Source organism: Polyodon spathula, chromosome 4, assembly GCF_017654505.1.
Source record: "Polyodon spathula isolate WHYD16114869_AA chromosome 4, ASM1765450v1, whole genome shotgun sequence".
NCBI classification, from domain to species: Eukaryota; Metazoa; Chordata; class Actinopteri; order Acipenseriformes; family Polyodontidae; genus Polyodon; species Polyodon spathula.
This window is the reverse complement of record NC_054537.1, coordinates 93,682,666-93,707,848: the sequence shown is the minus strand read 5'-3', so window position 1 is coordinate 93,707,848 and position 25,183 is coordinate 93,682,666. Positions and strand designations below refer to the sequence as shown.

Here is a 25,183-nt window from a genome sequence, read left to right as displayed (position 1 = left end):
CAGCAGAAATCATTTGACATTGTTCTTGATTCATCATGGTTACAAGTATGGCTGTACCTGTGTGCAGGGTTTAATCATTGCATTGATTTTAAAACAGAAGCTGCTGTAAATCAGGATTCTTTCTGCTTTACAGAAAACATATTTACTCTAGGACTGAATTTTAACTAGCAGCATATTTTGTTACAGCGACTTTTAAAAAGTATCAAATAGATAAAACTGGGATTACTATGTGCAATTAGCAAACACAGCCACCCCAAAAAAGAGAGATAAAAAAAAAAAAAACATGAGTTCTGAAAGCAATAACAAAGTAGTATCTGGACACCTAGGGATGTTGTTGTTAAACTGCTATGAGTGTGTGTGACAAAGACGGCTGTAGTGGGGACGTCAGACCAGAAGAGAAACACAGTACTGCGAGATAGAATGATAAACGGATGCGCTGCTGCGCGGTTTACTATTATAAAATAAAACAGGACATGGCACTGGCAGCCTAAACAAAGAGACAAATAAAAACGAATTACACAGACAAACACGGTGAGCTGAATTTATGACTTACTTTATGTTATTATTACCTCCATCTCCAATCACCGAACACAGAACCCCGAGTGAGTGAAAACATGCTGCTTTTTTGCAGCTGTACCTAGACTCGATTGCTAATCATTCAATTGGAGTCGCAGTACAACTGCACGTGAATTAATAAAGTGCAATTCCTCGTGCTCACATATGATTACTTTTTACCTGCACGTGAAGTGCTGTGCAATCCTCATGCCTAAATACAAATATACATTCTAAACACTTGTTACACAGACCCGTTTATATCCCGTGTACCAATGACTATACACCAACATTAATATACAACATATAACACAAAATACACACAGGGGCGGGCACTTTGCCACAGTGTGGTATTGTGCTCGTAACATGGTGGTCTCCTCCCTCCTCCTCCTCCTCCTCCCTCCCAACCCCCCTGTAATCTAATCCTAGGCGGGCCAAAGTAACTTACCTCTTTCTTTAGTTCATTCATACACTGACATGTTTTAAGAATGGCCAACTCCATTTCTTCAGTTGCTTCTGTGGCTTTTGGATTTTGCTGCCATGTAGAAAAAAATAGTAAGTTTTGTTTTATGGTAATTTTACAGAAGAGAGCAATCCAATAGAAAAGGGCTCTACTTGATACCAGGAATATCAGATTGCACCATTATAGTGCTTGTGTGGAATATTCCTCCTGGTTGTTACAAGAGGTCATAGCTTTAGTTTTTGGGTCATATTGACCAGATGCAATTTCAAACTAATTTAAACAGCCTTCAATTGATTAAATGTCTTTATTTGCAAAGGTTTTACTTTCATGCTCTTTAGTCCAGGAGCTGTGATTGAACTTGTTTGATTGCCAACCTGGGAGCTCCTCATTTTGAAATGTCTTTACCACTGAGATGCTGTTGCAATACTGACAGAGAAAATTAGGCTCTGCCTTGTAGATATATACTGTTTGTTTTTTTGTTTATAAATATGTCCAGACAGGTGCAGCCATTTCCAGAGATAAAATTACAAATATAATAATAATAATAATAATAATAATAATAATAATAATAATAATAATAATAATAACAATAATAATAATAACAACAACAAATTAAAGACGTTTGTTTTATTCCTGCACACAGATCTACATAGATAAATGCCATGATAAATTACCCGAAACATCTTATTGGTATACATGACCTGCTCTTAAAAAAAAAAAACACATCTCAAAAGGTACTGTTTTCTGTGTATAAGTTCATGACCCCAACTTTGGAAAAGTCATAAAATATTATACGGAAAATGAAAAGAAAAATAGTATTTAAGCTAACTGGAAACTAGAGTCGGGTCAAATAGACCTGAACCCTAATAGGAGGGTTAATGGAAACTATTGCAAGAATCATGACACGACTGAAATGTCGCATTTCCTGTTAGATGCCACCAGTACTGGCCTCCTGGGTTGCACAATAAGTCAATGGTTAAACTAGAATGACTAATGGGAGATGTGAAAGTAAAACTTAAGTTATTGTTAAGAACTGTCCATTATTGCTTTGTCCAGTACAATACAATACAATAATACTTGTTCATAGCTGTATAGAATGAAAACATTTTCAAGGAGCTGCCTATTGTAATATGCCTAGCAAGTAACAAACAGGAAAGCGGAGTGCAAGGTCAGAACACAGAGTTAAACGATTAGACTTTCTCTTGTCTCAGCAGAGAATTTCCAAACCGGAGATCAAGGAAAGAAAGCGTCGCTTCCCTCACACTTAGCTCTATCCTTGGGGACAAGAAGCAGACCAGTAGCTGGATGTGGGCCACGGTTATGGTAGGAGACGCTTTTTTAGCAGTACTGTTAGGAAGCAATGCCGAAGCACTTACGACTTGCATCCAGACAGCGATGAGCTGCTCGAGCTCCAGCCGGGCTTGCCGGGACAGTTCCAGGATGTGCTCCCTGTGCTCGTGGCTGGTGTAGGCCGAGTCGGTGAAGTCCTCTGTGTGCTCCAGGATCACCTCCAGCAGGGCTGTCAGGTCCTCCTTGGAGAGCAGGCACAGGCCCTCTCGCAGGCCTTCCAGCTGGTTCTACACAGTGACAGAAAAGACCCCCCTCAGTCACTGTGTGCATAATCACCATGTTAACTTCCCTATCTGTACACCTATTCTTTAATGCAATATGTTTTGGCAGGGCAACATCTAGAAACTCCATATAGTTCACACAAACTGTTTTCAAATTTCAAAATATGTAATTAAAAAAATCGTGACCGAAGGGGATAATCTTAAAATATATACTGTATATTTATATATTAAAAAAATTATAAAAAAATATAAAATAAATATATAACTCAATTTGAAAGGCTCAGTTTGATGTTGTCTCACTGCTGCAACCAACTTGCTGATCAGGAAGACTGAAGATCAATGAGGTCAAGCCGCTTGGCCTGTACAGATGAACTAGCCCTGTCTGATTTATCATACTATAGGCAGGAATGCAGAGGTCAAAGCAAGAATTCACATAGGGTGCCATTCACACAGCCTGACTTGATTTCTAGTGTGGTTGGGAGGGTCGTGAATAAAAGGGTGGAATAGAGACAAGGTATTTTCTAACGGAGTATCTGATCAGAGTACAATAAAAATGAGAAAAGCCGAGTAATATCCTGGAAATCATTGCTTTTGGTTGAGGCACAATCTGATATAGGGCAAGACTGTATGCATTTCATACAAAAAAAAAAAAAAACTGCAGTTCCAGATGGGTTCAGATCAATATTCTCATCTTTATTATATCTGAAAAAAAAGAAAAAGGACTAGGCTCCTTTTTCAACCATAATCTAGTTATTAGCCTTGAGCTCCCTAAAACACGAACAGGAATACCAAAATAATGCATTGTGCCATGTAGGGAATGACAAAAACACAGGTCTCGCATTTCACTCCCACCCACATACACCCCCCCAGGTATATCATTATGTAATTGACCCTGTTGTAGATCAAGTATTCATTAAAGGTTTATTGGAACAAAGTCTTGTAAAGTAATGGAAATACGGAGACGGACAACACTTGATCTAAATTTAAAAATACAGCCATCCTTTTAATTCTAGAGCCATAATTTGTACAAATTTATCATTACTTCCTCACTAAAAAGAGGCTGAAATACAACACTGGCAACTCCGTTTTAAGAAATGTTTTGTTAGCCATTTATTTAAAATCCCACTTTGGTTACTTAAATCAAGTTTGCAGTCTGTGTAACCCCTTTCAGTTGTTTTAAAGGGTGTTTATTTGTTCATTTCACATTTTTCAACGTAATGTTTAGCACACAAAACCTTAAAACACTCTTAATGAACAGAGCAAATTATATACTTGGTACTATAACTATTAAAATAGCAATAACTTACTTTTTTCGAACAGATTTTTCCCCACACACATAATTTATAGTACCTGTCTAAATAAATAATATGTAGCTCAAGTAACGGATTGGTTTCACTATGTTCTGGGCAGGCATGATTAAACCAAACATTAAACTTGAGTTAATTAGAAGATCTATGTGTAACAGAGACGATAATCCTTGCAGGTTGGCCCTGGGGAGTAGAGAGTGACATTAGGACGGGACTTCCATGGGATTCTCACGGTAAGGGAATACATTTCTCTTTATGTTTGCGGGAATGAATTGAAATGGGAATGAAGCTGGTGGGAACGGGTGGGACCAGGAATAAAGAGTTTTAAATCTCACAGGAAAGGATGGGAGTGAGACTGAAGGCTGAGTGAAAGGGTGGAAGAAGGATTAAAAGGTACAGGAATACATTTCTCTCTATGTTTGCAGGAATGAATCGAAACGGGAATGCAGCTGGTGGGAACGGGTGGGACCAGGAATAAAGAGTTTTAAATCTCACAGGAAAGGATGGGAGCGGGACTGAAGGCTGAGGGAACGGGTGGAAACAGGATTAAAAGCTGCGGGAAGAGCAGTACTTTAGTTTGTCAGACGAGCTACAAGAACTTTAGATGTTGTAATATTAAGCCAATCAATATAAGATGTTGTAAAATTCACTCAGGCTACTGGGTATCCATATATTTACCAAGAAAGACAGTAAAACCCTCATATCAATAACACTCATTTTAATTAACACACCCCATTTAGTGATGTCACTAGCCCACCCATTCAATTCAACCTTGCTTGCTTGATTCAAGACCACTAAAAAAACTGTAAAAGACCTAAAATAGTTTTAAAATTTCAACCTCAGCAAATAACTGGATTAAATAAAGTTAGTGGGAGTTCAAGTTGGAGTGAAACTCAAAAGACTGTACCCTAGGAACAGGATGAAAATGAAAAACACAAGAAAAAAAAGGGTAACCCAAAAAGTAAGCTGCCTGCAAGGTTCAGCGAGCGATTAAAAGAAATCAGTCTACTTTCTATTTCTTAAATATCACGGGACGGGATGGGACAGGATTTTTTTTTTGACAAGACGGGATGAGACAGTTATGAAAAAAAAAATCTATGTATGGAACAGTACGGGATGGGAAAATCCTGGTGGGACAGGATGAAACAAAAATTAAAACGCAATTACAGGATAGGACGGAACTCGAATTTCATTCCTGTGTCACTCTTTACTGGGGAGTCGTCACTACACAGCTCTCCAGACACAGGATACCCCTTAGATTCTTCATTTCAAGGCAGCACATTTATAATTAAGACCTATATATTAGGGCTGTCAAGTGATTAAAATAATTGATTGCAATTAATCTCGCGATTACAACTTTTAATCTCAGTTAATCTTGGTTTCAAATCTCATATTTAATTGATACAATTAAAGTATCCATCTCATTAGTCTGTTTTATTATGGAAGCTTATTATTATTATTATTATTATTATTATTATTATTATTATTTTTAAAAAGTATTACTTATTATAAGGCCTTACATGGTCTTGGACCTTCTTATCTTCAAGATCTGCTGACCAGATATGACCCTGGTCATTCCCTGAGATTGGAAAATGCTAATCTTCTGACAGTCCTTAAAATTCATTTGAAGTCTGTCGGAGCCAGGGCATTGAGTTATAATGCCTCTCGTCTTTGGAGCTTGCTCTTGATTCATATCAGGAATGCTAGCACAATTGAATCTTCTCAATCCTCTTTGAAAATGTATTTGTTTGGCACGGTTTATTTGTAGCTGGATTATATATGAGACTGGCTTTTTTATATTTATTTTGTAAAGCACCCTGGAATGCTTGCATGAAGAGTGCTATATACCGTAAGTAACATTTGTATTATTATTATTGTTATTGTTATTATTATTATTATTATTATTATTATTATTATTATTATTATTATTATAATAATAATAATAATAATAATAATAATAATAATTATTGGATTAATATTGTTGCCCCTCCAGTGTTTGCTGTTAAATTCTTTGAACCAGCTGCTAAAAATCAATGTCAGTCAGTCAGTTTACTACTCGTCTTTATGCATTTCAAATTATACTATATATTTTCTTTGAAAGGGTATCCTTTACTGGTGTTTTTCATTACCGCTTTAAAAGAAAAAGTCATCTTTCATTAATAATTTAATTGTGAAAATAAAACAAAGCATTCATTGAGCAAGTTATATTCTCCTTAATTTTAAGTACTATATATATATATATATATATATATACATATATATATATATATATATAGAGAGAGAGAGAGAACGAAGAGAGAGAGAGAGAGAGAGAGAGAGAGAGAGAGAGAGAGAGAGAGAGAGAGAGAGAGAGACACACACACACACACAAAGTGCCAAGAAAAAGTTTGTGAACCCCTTAGGATTTTCACATATTTCAAACTGAAAATGTTATTTGATCTTAATCCAAGACCTACAAATAGATAAAGATAACCTGATTAAACAAATGACACAAAACATGATACTTTTTCAACATTTACTTATCCACAAAATGATTCAACTAAGCAATGACTTCAACTAAGCGTTTCCTGTAACTGTTGAGGGCTTCCTTGCATAGACAGCTCACTTCACAGCCTGCCACAACATTTCGATGGGGTTTAGGTCTGGACTTTGACTAGGCCATTCTAAAACATGGAATTTCTTCTTCTGCAGCTATTCTTTTGTAGTTCTGCTTGTTTGTTTAGGATCATTGTCTTGCTGCATGACCAACTTTCGGTTCAGCTTATGGGCGGATGGCCTGACATTCTCCCCTAGAATCAATAATGGCAAGCCGTCCCAAACCATCACACTCCCACCACCATGCTTGACAGTTGGGATGAGGGTCTTCTGTTCGAACTCAGTGTTTGGTTTTCGCCAAACATAACGTTTCTCATTGAGGCCAAAGAGTTCTACCTTTGACTCAGATTCCCATGTAAATGCTGAGGAGCAGCAATTGAACCCCTCACCTTATACTCTCTGATTCCCATGTAGATGCTGACCGGCAGGATGTCCCCCTCTCCACTGGGCCTGGCTTCAGTCACTATCTCGATCACCTGCTCCAGGGCCAGCCTCATTCGCTGGAACACACCATCCTTATTGATCCTCGCCGAGTCACAGTCCGGGTGTCTCAGGCACGTCTTTGTGGAGGTGAAACAGAATCTTACTCCTGCACAGCACCAACCAACCCATTCTAACATAAAAAAGAGCTACTAATTACACATAGAAGGGTTATCAAGTGAGCTGTGGTGTGAAATGTATTTTTTTTTCTTACAAAGGATAACAACTAAAAAAAAAAAAAAAAAAAAAACTTGTCTTGCCATAGTGTCTGGCACTAATCAACTATTTTATCTTAGTTGGTACTGGTGCAGGGCTGGGGTCAATTTAATTTCCAATTCTTTTTTAAAATTAAATTCCCATTCCCTTTTAATCAATTCCAAAACACCACTGATCAAAATGCAATTACCGATCTTCTGTTAAAATGAGCTGCTCACAGTGGCAACATAATACTTAAAGTCACTTTTAGTCAATTAAACTGTCTTCAAATGAAAGGAGTTGAACAACCACAATACGTACTATGTCTGAATATCAATTACAGACCCTTCGAAGGAATTAGGAATTGATTTTAAAAAGGAATTGGAAATGGAATTGACCTCAACCCTGTACTGGAGTGAAAGTTTTTAATCTCCATCATGCGCTGCCCATGCTCAAGAAGATCACATGCCAAAGCACTGCACTAATGAACTAGACTGAGCACCCATGTGCTCCACCTTTTTGTTTTTATATAAACCCAACCTTTGACTTGAGTGTCTACTTTGGTACCTTGGAAGCTGTGAGAAGCATCATGGTGCACTTCTCAAGGACCGCCCTGGCTGCTGCCATCCGAGCTTTCTTCTTTTCATCCTTGAGATCCTGAGATGGGGGGGTATTGATATTTTAAAGATCTGCATTTGAACAAGGACTGCACAAAACATGCAACAAATCATTATTCATAATTTAATACAGACAAGTCTCCTCTTTCCATTACTATGGCAACCGTGCAGACTATCATAGAAGACAGCAAACTGAAAAACAATAGTCTAGATTTATTCAGGTATCCGAGAAAAAAAAAAAAAAAATACACGAAACTAAATAGTGCACGATTTAAGTTTCTTTTTTTTTTTAAATGTGAATAAAGTAATGGTGTACAGTACATTAGCAGTGTGTTGTTTTTAAGTGCAGTGAACTCATTTAAAATTATAGGAAAACATTTAAAATTATAAACTAAACTATGCCTCATTGTTCATTAGAATTCGGAATGTTTACCTCCTAGCAAAACAAAAAGAATCGCTTAATTCAATTCCACAGATCAGAACTTCTAACCTAATTAATGTAATGATTCATTGAATTATTGATCAAATGGTTGACCGATTAGTTCATGCTTTTATTGCATGTACACCTGGGATCCGTTAAGCCTGGCAGCTTGTCTTTTTGCATTGATTATTCCTCAAGGCAGATTTTACGTGACACAAAATAACACAGAGCTAATCTATATTATTGCAGGGATCAACTGGGGCTTTCTGGGTAATGTTCTCATTTTGTTAATGTATTGAGGTCTCTTTAAAACCAGTAAAATACCCCCCCCCCCCCCCCCCCCCAAATACAGTTGTGTATACTACAGGATACACACACTATTCTATGGCCCAATACCTCACCTGCTCCCAGTGATTCTCTATATATAGTCTGTTTCATATCAAGGAACTCCTTTCACCAATCAAGTGGGGGTCAGTGATCATGGTTCCTTTTGCATTGTTCATAGCATTCTTTTCCATAGTTTAGGCTCTGGTACATTTCACCAGAGGAAATGAGGAAAGGAACCCCCCGCAGCTCTGACAGCTCAGCAACGTTTCACAGGGAGCCCTTACAAACCCAAGGGGACTCCGCATATTTAGGACCCTGATCTCCTGCTACCTACCTAACTCATCTTTAAAACTAAGACAGTATTAATAATTTAACTTATAATCATATTCCGACTTCCATGCACACCTATAGTGTGTATTATAGCACACTGTAATTGTATGTCTGGGCAGACGTTAAGGTTAGTTTATGGTATTACAGCATCTCACAGCAACAAAAAACATGACAGATCTCAAGAAGCACTGCAGTAAAAGAACCTTTGAACTCAATAACTCAATAAGCGCTTCTACATACAGCATAGAGACCACCTACCAGTAAGCTGTGTATAACATTCCATGCAGGATTTTCATTGAATAAGAAAGCAAGCTTAAGGATGGTAGCAGAGTGATCCACAGGCTTTTGCGCTAAACAATAACAATCCAAATGTACTGATTCAGATAACATCTTAATACATGAAATTATCCAGTTTATGGTTGGAAATATTTTTTTAAACTTGTAATGCTCCAATTGGTACCTACTTTGCATGTGTGGTTTATTCTATATCAATGAATAAAGAAACCCCCAAAAAACCAACAAACACCAAAAAAAATAAATAAAATGGAAATGGTTATTCAATGCACGTTGACTTAACCCTTTTTCATTTGAAAAAAACAAACTACCTTTCCCAGTGCAGTTGGGCAGTGTCCCTCCTTCCTGACTTTAATCTATCATTGATTCTTTCTGAATACTTAAACCCACCCCAACTACTGAATGGCAACAAATGCCTACATTCCTATTGGAGACTCCGTTTGTGAGATTTAAAAATAATTTACAATTGGGAACAGAGACTTGTTCACAGGATTTAAAACTATATTACAGTTAGACAGGGAGAATTTAAAACAAACATTGCAAATTGTGGCAAAATGTTAAAAAAATGCCTCAAACAAACCCCCCGAAAAATGTGTCTGTGACCAGAAGGATTTCGTTGTGGAAGACAGCAAAGAAAAGAAGGTACTGTTGAGTTACTATACACATTGTGACAGAAAAACCGCCCAAGCATTCTGGAACGTAAACAAAAACACAAATTTCAAACAGTATATAAAACGAGAAAGCTCTGGAAATTATTTTTCCAGCAGATCTCTAAAATAACAAGAAATTGGCACATGAAAATGAAATGAATAAAAACCGAACAGAAGCCCTAATTGTAAGTGTGGTTGTTTTGGGACAGTTTGGTACTACCAGACTACTAAAATCACAACTAAAGATATAAGTTCTTTTTCAATAGTATTCATTTATGTTCATGTTGTTCAGACTACATCCATTTCTTTTGGTTTTTATCTATGTAGACTGTTTGGTAAAGATAAGAACAATCACAAGACAAACATATTACTTTAAACCCAGGAACTGTTCCATACATTCTGTCTGTCTCCTGTCAGATGAGCGAACTCCACCATCTCGTTTCCAAACTGACTGAAGACCTGCACAAACTCCTGAAAGCTGCTCACTTTCTCCAGCTGCTCCAAGGTTGCCAAAACCTGTGGGGAGATTAACAGAGGCCCTCATTACTGCACACACCAGGCACTCAGCTGTGTCTGAAAACACTACTGTGACAATAAATACTAGTCCTCCGTCCAGTCTGATGTTGTGTTGTTTTTAAATTTTTTTTTTTTTAAAGACTATACAAAATAAGTCTGGTTCGTAAATGTGTTTGATTCTAAAATTATTATTATTTTTTTTTTAAATGTTCTCTGGGTTTGAGTCAAACAGTGTTTTCAAAAAGCATACATTTGCTTTTAGTTTTATGTTGGGAGAAAAAAATATACAATTTACCTTGTTTTCGGAGTATGACTTCCGTCGGTGTTGTCTATATAATAATAATAGGATATTTTTAATAGCACAAAAAGCATATTACTGAAGCAACTCATGTACTGGATCACTTGTACACATGTTCCAGTGTTTTGTCGGGCACCTTTTCCTGAATGTTGGCATTTGCAGATTCAGTTTAGTAGAACGATTTACAGCTTTTAAAAAGTGCTCGTAGAACTAACTTTTCATCCATTCAAGCTGCGCAAAACTTTTAAACAGCTCTCTACGAAACTGCACTGGCTAAATCAATGTTATCTTTCCACAAAAAAGTGCCAACATAAAATAGCATTTAAAAAAATGTGCTGTTTTTCCACTAATTGTACTACTGTAGCTGGACTCAAACATTAAGTGGCAGCGCCTCAGTAAATGCAAGTAGTGCGGAGACAAATGTGTTTGATACAGACACCGACCTTGTTAATTTCTGAATGTTTTTCAAGAAAGCAAGTGAATGCTAGCTAAAATATTACAATCTTATAACTGATGAGTGTCATCCTTTTTACAGTATATTCAGCTGCCTGAAATAAAGAGCTGCCAATGTCAAAAGCAGGCTGAATTTCTTCACAAATTAAGTCTTAGCTTCACAGGTAAAAGGCAACATACGGAAATGTCTTCCTGCAGCAACAGTAACTGCTTGGCTCCAGGCTGCTGTTTCCTGCAAGCATGTGTGCTGTGCTGCAATAGAGGTAATGTAACACCCATTCTTAAATTCTAACCCAGAGATTAGAAAAAATAACTGAAAACAAAGCAAAACATATGACAAATAAAAAGTACAAGGCTGGAGAGAAAAAAGCAGCACAACGAAGCTGAAAGAACACGGAGTTCTGTACAGTAAATTACACGAGCCACTGCCAAGATTTACATGCTTCGAACTGCAGTGGAGTGCTCGGAGCAATCTCTGTGCACTTTTATCACACACTCTGTTTCCTGCCAGGTCCTCTTAATCCAATGTGTTGGGTAATAAAATGAGAATCTCATAACAGCAGTCATGTTTCCACATGAAGTCATGTTTTTCTGCCAGTGCTGGCAAGATTAAAACTGGAGACTTTCTGTGCAGCAAGATGGATCCTTCATTTGTGGCCATTTTTGTGTTGAAGACACACTGGTTTGATCTAATTCACTGATGTCTAAAATAAGGTCCACTGTGCACGTATTTAGACCTGAAGGTGAGATGAGTTTAATAGTTCTTTAACTATTCATGAAGAGTAGCCTGGCTCTTCTGTGTGGTTGTTAAGACTACCACAAGGTTACAGGTTTGTGACCAGCAAAAAACCTGTTTATCTATGGTCTGCTCTCCACTACACGTGTCCTATAGTAATTGTAATCTTTTTGGTCTTTTGCAGTATTTAAACCAACAGCCGACTGTATTCAGTATTAAATCAATTTAATAATCCCCACAGTGTGTTAACAATACAGTGAGGTGTAACAGATTTAGGCTGTGCCCTGTGTGAGCAATCTTTGTTGTGTAGGTTTATTTAAAAAAGGCAAAGAGTCTATTCCTCCAGTATCAGAGAAATACAAATGATACCTTTGTAAGCATTCTAGCAAATGGATACCGCTTACAACAATGGTATGAGATCTAAAAAGGGAACGACAATTGTGTTTTTTTTTTGTCTGAATTCTCATGGCTCCAATGACTCTCAAAACTATTTTCAATATGTAAATGTATTCATGAAGAATTCATGATGTCCTACTGCTTATGCATTATTTAATTTGAAAAAACAAAACTCCACCCCCAAAAAAACCACAACAATGGAAAGACAGTTCTTTGCTACCATCCCATTTGTATTATAGATTTATTTCAAGTGTTAAAAAGAAATATTCTGCTTAATTAGAAAATGTCTTCTCTCGTTTGCAGTTAAGCACATGAATTATGCAAGCAGGGGTTTTCGTGCAGAGCAGATTGGAAATAAAGCTGGGATTCCTTGATTTAAGTGTTCTTCCCCTTGTGGAAATCAAGCATTAAAAATGCGCTTGAAATGAAACAAAATACCCTTTGCCTAGAAACACACATCTTGGGGTTTCAAAACCAAGCCAGCAATAGCTTGTGTCCTGTCAAACCACTATGAACAAGACCACAGCACTTTTCTAGTCTGGTCTGGGTTGACAACAAATGCCCGTCCAAGCGACCTGTCTCTCGAAGTGGCTGCACTGAATGGCAGTAAAACCAGTGCCACAGCACAACTCCGCCTGCAAGCTCGTCAAGACAGCACAAGAGCCACAGCACAACTCCGCCTGCAAGCTGGTCAAGACAGCACAAGAGCCACAGCACAACCCCGCCTGCAAGCTCGTCAAGACAGCACAAGAGCCACAGCACAACCCCGCCTGCAAGCTCGTCAAGACAGCACAAGAGCCACAGCACAGCTCCGCCTGCAAGCTCGTCAAGACAGCACAAGAGCCACAGCACAACTCCGCCTGCAAGCTCGTCAAGACAGCACAAGAGCCACAGCACAACTCCGCCTGCAAGCTCGTCAAGACAGCACAAGAGCCACAGCACAACTCCGCCTGCAAGCTGGTCAAGACAGCACCACAGCACAACTCAGCCTGTAAGAGCCACAGCACAGCTCCGCCTGCAAGCTCGTCAAGACAGCACAAGAGCCACAGCACAACCCCGCCTGCAAGCTCGTCAAGACAGCACAAGAGCCACAGCACAACCCCGCCTGCAAGCTGGTCACGACAGTCCCGGCCTGTAGATGTGTGCTACATACTGCAACAAGCAACTGTCTGACATGCTCCAGTGGACCGAATCACAGCAACCTTCAACACCTGACCCATGTTTCCACTCAGTAATGTTGGAAGTAAACGATGACTAAAACCTACTGCACTTTTTATGTAGGTGGAAGGCGAGGACACTCCATTTTTTTCTCAAGTGTCCATGTTTTAAAATAATAAACATATACATATCCTGTAAGAGGTGTAAATGTAATCCTATGAGTATGATACATCCACCCTTCTAGAAAATAATTAGCTGGCATTTATTAAAGGGTTGTTTTTTCTAAATGTGCTCCACTAATAACAATAATAATAAAAAAAAATACAACCAATAGTAGTCGTACATCAGCAGATGGTTTGTGAGAAGATTGCCAAGTTAAAAAATGGAAATAAAAGCTTGTGAGCCATTTTCACTGCCTTCAATTTCCACCTCTTGTCTGACAGCTTGTGTATACGACACTGTACACATATTCTTAGATCCTATCACCAAAGTCTTTAAAAAGGGAAAGAACGTGAAACATGCCCCTCTGCAAAGAACTGTGATTTCTACAATCTCTCAATTCCAAAAGGAGATGCTGAGCTTTCTTTGTTTTAGCTTGTGTTGGTTCAGAGAAATTGAGACACAGGAGATCGGGAAAGATCAACCAAACATAAGGTAATACCACGATGCAGAGCAGCCGTATGGCAGCCAATATAAATGTGGTATAGATTGATTTGTCCAACCTTACTTTCCACAGACAAACGTATTTTCTATTCTCATTAACAGAAAGAAATGAATGTGGCTCAGCGCCAGAGGTCTGTTTCCTCTATCTGCAATAGTGAAGTTCAGTGTTTGGTAACCACATGAAACATTCCATACCTTATTTCTGGAAGCGATGATCTGCTTAATAACTATTCTGTCAGCCAGCACCAGAACCTTCGTAACAGAGGACAGGAGCATCCTGGCAGCCTTCACCATGCTAGCTTTGTCACTGAAGATTGTCGCCCGGCCGTCAGATTCAGGCTGCTCTATGCTGACCACGTCTGTGAGGTGTGCAATGGTGTCTCCTGCAAGAACAATAACAGATACTTGATAAGAGACCTGGATATGCCAAATCTGTGGAGGAAACCGTCTGTACGAATCCTTCCAAGTATATTTAAATAGATTATAATAATTAGCCTGGCTTCTTACAGCTTAAGTTAATAGACTCCATGCAGGGATGCAGATCTCTCCACCTTTCTTTTTTGGGGGGGGTGGGGTGGGGGGTGGGTGTTTGAGGGCACTGTATTGCTACTGGGCAGCTGCTTTATGAATTTATGGATAGCAAAAAAGAACTGTAACCCATACAGACATCACCGATAAGTCTGATCATACTTAAGTATTGGGCAGTTAACCTGTTTACCTCTACCTTTACCTGTAGGCTTAATTATAGGAATACATATAATTTGCTGTAACTACTATATTGCTTGTCCTTTGTGTTTTACACAGTAGATTCTCTTAGAACATAAGACATCATGAAGTTATCTACACATACATTCTCTGCACAGTGCTTAAAAGCAGGCGCTATGGATTGAGGATTTCAAAATACATAATCCAACAAGACGGTTAAGCACGAGTTCAGAAAAGAAAAGTTAAAAAGAGCTCTCCCCAGTTTTAAAATCCATTTGGTTCCCTTTGTATTTGAACCAGTTCACAACTTTCAGCTGCTTTCCAACTCTCAGAAAGGGTCTGCTTTACAGGGCGGTTGGCCCACCAATTGTTATACCACCACGCTGACTGCTGCATGCTCCCACACGTTTTTTTTTTTTTTTTTTTTTTTTTTTTTTTTTTTTTTTTTTTTTTTACACAAACTAAAAAATGACACTGGAGCTTTCCCCAGAAGAATTTGCTCATTTGTGTGGGTTGGTCAGCATGCAATAATATTTCAACTGCTTAGCTGGCACATTGCACTTGACAAGCAGGGTCTAGGCAGAGTAGAAATAAATACAAACAAACATAGGTCTCACTGGTAGTCCCTCTTAGGAATAAAATGAAATTGTAGTAGACAGCATTTTATTTCATAAGCAACAGCTGCAGAGAGAGCAGAAGTTATATAATCCAGCCTCAGCTCCGCTGTGCAGGGAATGAGACATAAAATGCAAACTGTTTGCTGACATTTACCCTTAAGCTATTTGATAACCCCACATGTCTTTAATCAAAGTAAACCGAACAGCTAACCTGTTTACCGGTTCAAAACAAACTAAACACACACGTACCCTTTCGGCACCACGATACTTTACGGTTGCCTTTGCGCAACCGGGCTCTACACTCACAGCAGCCTTGAGCAAACTGGCTGCTCTCTATAAATACCCTGCACCTGGGTTTAATTTAACAATAACTACCCGGTGCAGGTGATAATTAATAATAAAACAATTAACAAAATGTGCATACGCACATGTTTTCTGCAGGGAGGATACTAACCCCCTCCCTGCTGTATTACTAATATATATATATATATATATATATATATATATATATATATATATATATATATATATATATATATATATATATATATATATATATATGATAAAGGGGTATTGGTGCAATAACACAGAGTACAGCACACACACACAGCGAAGTGTATGAGTTTACAAACATATACCACAAATTCTCATTTTGCATTTAAAAAGATTCCCTTTATGTCATGTCCTTGTATAACAAATAGGAACTTCTGCTGAGCTATTTCTTTTTACCATACAGAAATACAGCCAAACTTAGACCAATTATTTCTGCATGTGACGCCGAGAGACTAATGCATGCCTTTGTTTCATCTAGAACTGATTATTGCAATGCACTTTTTTGCTGGTGTCCCAAAACGTGTGGTATCCTACTTGCAGCTTGTTCAGAATATAGCACTAGAATCCTGACTAAAACCAGGAAAAATTTACATATTAACCGTTTTGCTCTCTTTACACTGGCTCAGTGTGCAGTATAGAATTGATTTTATAATTTTGCTGTTAACTTACAAGGCCCTGAATGGATTTGCACAAGTTACTGACCCAGTCTCTTCCAAACTGCACTCAGAGATCACAGGATGTGGGCCTGCTGGTTATTCCCAGGGTCAACAAAAGCAACACGGGAGGAGGGAGGGCTTTTTCTTGTAGAGCTCCTAAATTATGGAATGCTCTGCCTTTGTTTGTCAAAGAAGCTGGTACTGTTACAGTTTAAGTCAAGACTAAAAATGCATTTTTATAAAATGGCTCTTATCTTAGCGGGTTCTAATGTAACTTAAAAATTGCTGCTTTTGTATTATGTGTACACTGTTATTTAAATCTTATTTAAATGGTCTGATTGTGGCAGTTGTATGTGTGACATGCTATAGAAATGTATTGTGGTTTGTTCTTTTTACTGCTATGCATAAAAAAACACTATATAAATGCAACAGATAAATGAATAAATAAAATAAATATTTAAACCTGCCCCATGTTCTTTATAAAGCTTCTTGAAACAATGGAGAATAAGAACAAGTAAATGATTTAAGAAATACGAGAGACTCTGTATACACCCAATACAGAGGTCCGTTTCAGTTCTCATTCAGTCTAAACAGCCTGTGTGAAGACCTGAGACCAACATATCAAACTGCTAAAAGATGCAGTGCATCAGGTAAGCTACCAGATTCTCTAAGCTGGAGTCTATAATGGATCAGATTCATACACATTAGTATTCAAGTCGTATGCATTCATCATCTTAAAAACAAAAGCTTTACAAATGCACTGTGACCATGGATCAACTAGGAAACCTACTGGATGGATTTAGGACCCTGTATAAAAGCTTTTCCTGTTCACACTGTTTTTACCAAAATCACTGAGCTACTGTCTAAAAATCCCAACATTCAAATGAAAGCTTGATTCAAGCCAGACATGAGAATCCTAATGCGCTCTTGGCCAACCTCAGGAGCCCTTCCTTCTGTCCCAATCCTCAAGACTATCTGGCACCAATCCAGTGGAACAAATTCAATAATTCCCACCAGTGTGCCTCATTTCACTTCAGTGTCTCAAAATATGATAAAAAATGTATGTATGTAACGCTTTAATTAAATGATTTATACTCTACCGTACAAGTATATATTTATTTAACTAGTGTGTAATTGGTGCTGACTGCACACAGCACAGGGGTAAGAGGGTATTTCATTTTTCAAGTTATTTTACAGTATGTCAAACTATCAAATTTTATCAATTTCCAATTGAACTTATTCTATAAATATGTCTTAAACGTGCACATTGCTTGGATCTTGTTGTTACAAGCAAGCATTAGTAAACAAAGCCCCATGATTTTATGGCTTGGGATTTTGTTTAAACCCCTTTTTAATGAGTGCTTTCATTCCTGTTTAACCAAACAGCCACATTGAGGGGCTCTCACATGTGAAAATACAGCTTGTTTGCTTAATAGAAAAAAAGACAACACATTTGCACTTTGCTGAATTTTCACTTCCCTGCAGAACAGTTGACAGCATTAGGTTTACAATAAGTAAAACTGAAATGACAAATTAAAATGTCACAGAAAAAGAATGATGTTTTTGGAGATACAGGCTGCAGCTGAGAACGGTCAAGGAGAATCACTAAAGGTAATGAGTGAGTCAAACCTGTGTTTCTACATAACTTCAGGGTTTCACTTTAGGCTTTATTATGCTCACCAAGAAGTATCTAGTAGAAATCTAGTCCTTTATCCAATTATGATAAACTTCCTAAGCACATTGTTAATATCAATCTTTATATGAGCTGTATATGGAGGCTGTCTGTCTGCACTATGTCACACTTTTTAAAAATGTATTCAGGAGAACTGCTCGTTCAATTGAGATGAAACTTGCTGGATACATCTTTTAGCACAAGTTATTAACCATCTCAGAATATTGGCCCACAAAGAGGCATTTGTCTGTCTGTCTTTATTTCTTCAAACTTACATGTGATAATAGTGGATGCAGGACGTGACGATTTACACGATGCCAAAAACAATCTGCATTACAGCTGTGGAAGGCACTGTATGTATTTCATAGACATACTTGTTTAATCTGTAGTACCTGGCAAAATTGAAATAAATACACTGCTTTTTCTAATTTAGATTTAACCTAATTTTACAACACTACTATAGTGCCAAGTTCTAGAATTTCGAGCAAATATGCTGAAACAAAGTAATACCAGATTTTCAATTCCAATCCATTCAATGTATTTTGTAGTTACTGTTTATGCATTGCATAAAGACTTTTTATCTAGATTCAACATGGATGCTAACAAATCTCCTAAAGACCCCTGAAAAACACAATAATTTCTCAGGGTTAGTGAAGGTTTTAGCCAAGCAATGGCAATTTGAATCACTTCACTGAAATAACTGAAAGCCACTATTGCAATCCAGTTTGTACTACACTACAATACTGGAACACACTTTGACAGGAGATACAAGTAACCATCTTTCTATCCTATTAACTGTCAAAGTTTTTTTTTTTATTAAATAAACTTCCCATTCACAAGTCCTTCAGTTTGGGTGCTTTGCTACATAATGCGGTTCCGTGACTAATTTTATATTCAAATGATGACTACACTCATTCAATCCTGGCATGCATCTGAGTGTATTAAAATGGTGTCGCAGGGAATGAATTACAGTATGTTAGAGTTACAAGACAGGAGTGCGATTAACATGCATTAAAAAAAATGTATAGCTCCGAAAAAACACAAATCGCACAAGTTAGTTAACAGCAATTCACTGACAGCCCTAAATCATTTGCAAACTATATAACATGTCAATTTTTGATTTAAAATGTTTTGCCAAAACCGCTGCTTACTTGTCTTCTTATATGCATCCCCAGCATATGCAATACTTGGCTTTTGACCCAAAGCTGAAGCATGGCCCCATGGGGAACTGAATAGAGAGAACCTATTGAAGTACTGACCCCAGAGCTCACCGATTTCAATGTGTTCCCGTACTGAATCAACAGAAACAATTTGAAAAATAATTAAGTGCAGTGGTAAAGACTGCTCTTGAAAACGAATTTGGGCTTTAAAGTCTTAAAGGGTAGGTGCCCCTATGAGGTCGCCTTAAATTCCAAAGTTCAATACATGCTTAAAACTCTAAGAAGGATGGTTTTAACAACATGTGTCACTGTTTATTATTTCTCTCTGCAACTGTGGATACCCTTCATTTGATAATCCAAGATCCCAGTTTAAATGTATGCCAGTGATGGCAGCTCATTCTAATGCCTGTGCATGTTCCACTCTATGAAAATCTGTCAGATGAGCGCATTTCATTTGCACTGCAGACCCAATGAGAACACTGAACAGGGAGAAGCATACAGTATCCACGTATACCTCTGTCAGGCTTTACACAGCACAACCTCGAGTATCTGCAATTGGATCTTGCAAGCTTTCTGATTGCATTCAATAATCTCAGGCCAACAATACCTCTGCCCTTTGTATGGGTGAGCAAGATTCATACAAGACACCTCAACTGTGTGAGAAGATATTGAAGTCTGGGCTGATAGACTGTCAGAAAGTGCTTCAGCCACTGATGTCAATACCAAGACAGCCTGAAGGTTTCTATTTATTTATTTATTTTATTGGCGTTTATGTCAAAATTTCACAAATGTTGAACGCTTTAACAGTGCATATAGTAGCTGCCACATTTACTGAAAATGAATAATGCTGTGACTATTTCTAAAACACTATATGTGAAAGTAATGCCTTTGGGGAAACAGGGCACCTTTCTCTGATGTGCTTTCCCTTTCAAGCTCCAATACCTGCACACTATTGAAACTAATACCTGCACATTGCACAGCCCATACTACAAGGCAGCACAGAGTACCACAGGTCGGTTTTCTTTTTTCGGTTTTCACTTTGTTTGGCATACAACGCAACATTTCACACAAACCCCCTATCACGAATGCACAACGAAAAGGTATTTGAAATTACACTGAATACACAGAGCCTTAATACAACAGCTGACGTGTTATTAAAAGTACATTAAATACAGTTTTAAAATGCACTCTTACCTTGATTATTGTTTAGTTTAACTTCAAAGAAGTTTTATTTATTTATTTATTTATTATTGCTGCTCCGTAGGTATCGGAGAATTTCATTCTCTAGTGCAGGGGTGTCCATTCACAGTCCTGGGGGGCCACTCCACTCCAGGTTAAACAGGTAAAATGGTACAGTGAACAACTTCAGGTCTAAATTGTCAATTAAACAATTTAGAACAAAGATCAGAAGTGGAAGGGCCATGTTTGGCCACCCCTGGTCTAGTGTATATGAAGTATCGGCCACAACAGAAATATAAATCACATCCTTCCTAATCAACTGAGGATAGCCCCCGCTGATACACAACATCCTGTTTCCATGGTGATGTGTCCAGGCTGGGCATCACACTTAGGCAGATCCTGTGCTGGGACTGAAACCCTGGCTCTCAGATCACACTGTCACAGCGGGAAGAGACAGCGCTGTTCTCTTTACCTGCTCGCCTGGCCTCGTAGCAGGCGAAGCTCATTTCCTCCTTCAGTTCTTGGTTCTCTATTGCAATGGCCTCCCCGACAGTTACGAACCTCCCTACGGCCATGTTGACAGCCTGGCCCACCCTCTGGATGGCTCGCAGGGTCTTCTCCGACTTCCTTGGCTTGTCTTTGTGGTTGATCAGGGTCGTGATCTGGAACCAGAGAAAAGAATAGAAGAAAGGCATTCATTTAAGCATGACAAACATTTCTGATAAGGTCAACATGGTGTTGTTTAAACTACAGTGCTTCACGTGTGTTGCAAATTTTATACCAAGTTTCATTTACTTTTGACCTTTTGATTGTTTTTTTTTTTTTTTTTTTTTTTTTTTTAAAAGCTTTTTACTCAAAACAATGATGCAAATCCACAACATACAAATATGAATACACCACTATTGTAGTGTTGAGAGAGATTTATTATAGTATATAATAGAGTATTACAGTATTTCAAACATACAATGACTCAAGGAAGCACCACCACTTAGTCTGTGGGCTGCTGTAAATCCAAACTGAAGGACAATCCAAAAATAAGAAATTAATAGCAGACACTATAGAACGTAAAAACAAGCATGGCTACATATTTTTGAAGTACCGTAATAATGTGCTTGTGCTTTATTTATTAACAAATGTAAATCAACACCTGAACTGTCTCATGATTCTTGCAACCTGCCATTTTAGTTTACTACAACAAACTAAAGCATGACAGAAAACTTGACCTTCATCCTCTGTGTAAGCCTTAACACTGTACTGTATGGCAGTGCTCAGTCCTAAATGCCTCACACAGTCATTATAAAAAGCCACGGTCTCCAGTAGAAGGCACTGCAGCGCACTCTACACAGAACCAACAAGTCCTGTAGTAAAAAAAAAAATGCAGGGGCAATCAATTACTATGCAAATTACTGTTTATTTAGTGTGTGTGTGTGTGTGTGTAAACAACAGGCTCCATTCCTGTGTGGCATTCCTGATGGTACTTTTAACACTAGAAGGACCGGAGATATACTCATATCTAGAAGCCCCGCAGCAGTCTTTCTGACAGTTGTATTCAAAACACTGTAAACCAGGGGTGCCCAATCCTGGTGGTCCGGTGTCCCCTAAATTAGTTAATTGGACCAATCAATAACGTATTAGAAGCTTAATTTAGAAGCTTAAAAAAAACCAGGATGGACACCGGCCCTCCAGGACCAGGACTGGGCTCCCCTTCTGTAAACAGTGTAACGAAAGGAGAAACAGTCGGATGTAATCAATTTATTTATTTTTATTGAGTACACCACAAACATCTGAACAACCGAAGCATATATATTTATGAACATTTATTTTACAAATCAAAACAAGAAAATGTAAACAAACATACATCTGAATAGACATTGGTTTACAACATACAGTACATATTTATAAAACTGAAACGATAGCACTACATCATTTACTTTTCAACAGCGATCGGTTTATTATCAGATGAGCAAAAGCAACTGAACAACGTAAATAAATAAAATTTAGAAAAAAAACATTTTTATAGAAGCGCACAACACAAGAAGTTATAACAAAGTATAATTTATTTTCTTCAACAAAAGGGTATTCCTTTACTTTGAAGGCTGTTCACAATCAACACAGATAATGCACTTCTCCACGCCACCTTTCTACACTTGCCAACCTGGCATTGGCATCTCTTGCGGCTCTCGGCTGTGGGTACACGCTTGGCAGTCTCCCTCTCCAAATGCTTCTTGCGAAGTTCCTGTGCTAACTGTAAAATATATTCTCTCTTTGGAAAATTCTTCTCCGTGTATTCTTTGTAAATTACCCAGGAGTTGATAGCTGCTAGGTCCAATACATTGTAAAACACCTGAACAGACCACCGTCGGGAGCCAGCCTTCACTGAATACTTCCGTGCCACCTGATCCAAAACATCAACTCCATATTTATTTTCACTAGTCCTGATGCTAATCGACTGACCAAAGCAGTGCAGCTGGCAGGCAGGTGCCGGCCTTCAAAAGACTGACTGAAAACAATAGACTGTCAGTCATTCACTCAGAGAGTAGAGACTAATCTGATTACAGTTAAACACACTGTGGACTGGTAGAAACAAATAAAGTAGAATACCGTTCAGTATAATCAAAATACATTATTTTATGTGTGGCCGTCAATGTGACTGCTCCCGGCGCGTTTAGGTATAATGTAATATATGTCTTATTTCTGCACTCCCCCGTTTCATGCTTTGTGAAAATATTGAATACACACGGACAGAAAGGTACATGAAAGCGCAGCCCCATAAGTGTTACACGACTGGAGAAAATTACATTTAAAACCAAAAACTGCCAAAATGAACCTGGCAGGTCTTCTAGTGTTAAACAAAAAAAAACATTCCCTGCTTTACAAAAGCAACGGATAGTCGGCTTTTTAAACTGCTACTCTGCATCACTTCTCCTCCTCCTCCATCACATCACAACAGTTCAAAGGGCTGTGCTCTCCCGCTAAGAGTGTAACCACACACCAGCCAGCCTAGGGTCTACCTCTGCCAATACATCATCACCAAACAGCCAGGGAGCAGGCATGACCTTTACAGTCAAAACCCTTAGCATGTTCATTTTTTTTTAGAACCCAATTCAATTCCCCACACAGCTCAGGAGAATAAAAGGTCCCGAGGGTGGCTTCCAGATCCTACAACCGAGCAGGCTTCTTTTACACCCAGGATCTCCAGCCACAGCCGTCACAAGTCACAACTCCTAATGACTTTGCAACGCAGACTGCTCCAGACGCTTTCTTGTGGTTATTATTAAACTGCAAACATGCATTGTTTCTAATCATTAATTTAAAATACACCCGCTGTTTGAAGGCTTTTAGGCTTGTGCTATTAATTTAGACATCTTATTTTTGTTTGACTTGACAGTCTTGAGGTTTGTATACTGTAAAATCTTTAATAGTCATGAATGTTTTCATTATTCAATTGCCCCACTATCTAAAGGAAACACATGTGATACAATGTAATTTCAGATATTTATAACTTTAGTAATAAGCCTCCTTTCTTGAAATGACTCCTGTAGGTGTGTTGATAAGAGGAGATCCGGTACTGGCAACCCTACTTGGCGGAAACTGGAGCAGCTGTGGATTCATTGACAGCTGACTGTCAATGCCTTCCTCTGATTCAACAGCTCTTTCACACTGGAAGACGAATGACAGTCCTACACATCTCTGAGGAAGCCAGCTCCAAAGCAAAGACTGCACAGAGTTCTGGAAACCTCCCAAGTGGCCTTCTCCAGTTTATAGTCTGTGCCATGACCTCAGCTGTTTTACTCTCACTTTAGCACACTTACTGAAAAGCAGGTCCGTGATGGAACACCATCTGGCCTCAGAAAAAAAGCCATGCATTTCCTACAGGTACAGTAGTAGTGAATAATCTACCACTTACTGGCAAGACAACAGGACTGTTAGGAAGTTATTAGTGTTATTATTGATTAGCATTCATCTGTAGTTTTCTGTTCCATAAACTGATGATTGAGATTGATATTTTGGGATCTGCAATTCATTGCAAAACTAAATAACCCATGGCAACATGTTTACAAAATGACAGACAGAATATGACCTTACATGTCTGACAGATATTTTCATCTGACAGTTTCATTCACTATAATGTAACTTCAATTTAATAACATCAATAAATGACATCACCACATTCACAAAGCAGTGCAAATCTGCACTTGACAACCCAAAAAAACGAGAGATAAGCAGCTGCCTTCAATTACATTTTGAATAGCAGAACATGTGTGTGCATGTTTTGTAAAATGTGATTTTCATATGTAAATTTAATGTACCGTACCTCAACTACTTTTTTTAAAAACTAAAAACACATGAAAATGTTTGCTTCCTAGAATTGTTGCTTCCCCCACAATTTTTTTCTCTCTCTCTATAATTTATTTGCCAATTGTTTTACAGAAGGACATGGAATATATTTGTAAAGGTTTCAATAAATGTACAAGTCAAATGAAGAAAACACCCTGCTGGCGGTCTGGTCAGGCGCTCAAATGACTCTCCTGAAACTACAATATCATGTCTTTGTCTATAGTACACGTCTCAACAAAGAATAGTATGCTCAAAACCATGGCAACCATTTTGAATGTTGTCTGTGTATAATAAAATTGCCTTAAGTCAATGTACATTGTTTGTGTGACTCAATGCCACACTGGTTGACCCCCGTCCAGGAATATCAGCCCTCCCTCTCTCTGAAGAGCTTGCTGCACAGTGCACACTCACATACATTTCTAAACAGTCCAATGCTGTGTTTTGCTATCTTGCACAGAATCTTTGGTGGGCACGTTGGTGTTTAATCATGCCAGTCTTTTT

The 25,183-nt window shown here is 38.2% G+C and overlaps 1 protein-coding gene across 4 annotated transcripts in view; it reads right to left on the bottom strand.

Annotated features, from left to right (window-relative positions):
* The window catches only part of ctnnal1 (catenin (cadherin-associated protein), alpha-like 1), an 85,649-nt gene that overhangs the window by 13,179 nt on the left and 47,287 nt on the right, over positions 1-25,183 (bottom strand). For 2 of the 4 annotated variants that reach the window (XM_041249101.1, XM_041249102.1), the window contains exons 2-9: positions 20,817-21,006; positions 14,218-14,405; positions 11,250-11,321; positions 10,199-10,318; positions 7,731-7,820; positions 6,878-7,048; positions 2,392-2,592; positions 1,001-1,087 (exon numbers count right to left, since the gene is read on the bottom strand). In XM_041249101.1, coding sequence (XP_041105035.1) covers positions 1,001-1,087; positions 2,392-2,592; positions 6,878-7,048; positions 7,731-7,820; positions 10,199-10,318; positions 11,250-11,321; positions 14,218-14,405; positions 20,817-21,006 — 1,119 coding nt within the window. The remainder of the gene's footprint in view (positions 1-1,000; positions 1,088-2,391; positions 2,593-6,877; positions 7,049-7,730; positions 7,821-10,198; positions 10,319-11,249; positions 11,322-14,217; positions 14,406-20,816; positions 21,007-25,183) is intronic. The other 2 variants (XM_041249103.1, XM_041249104.1) reach the window with 2 other exon arrangements.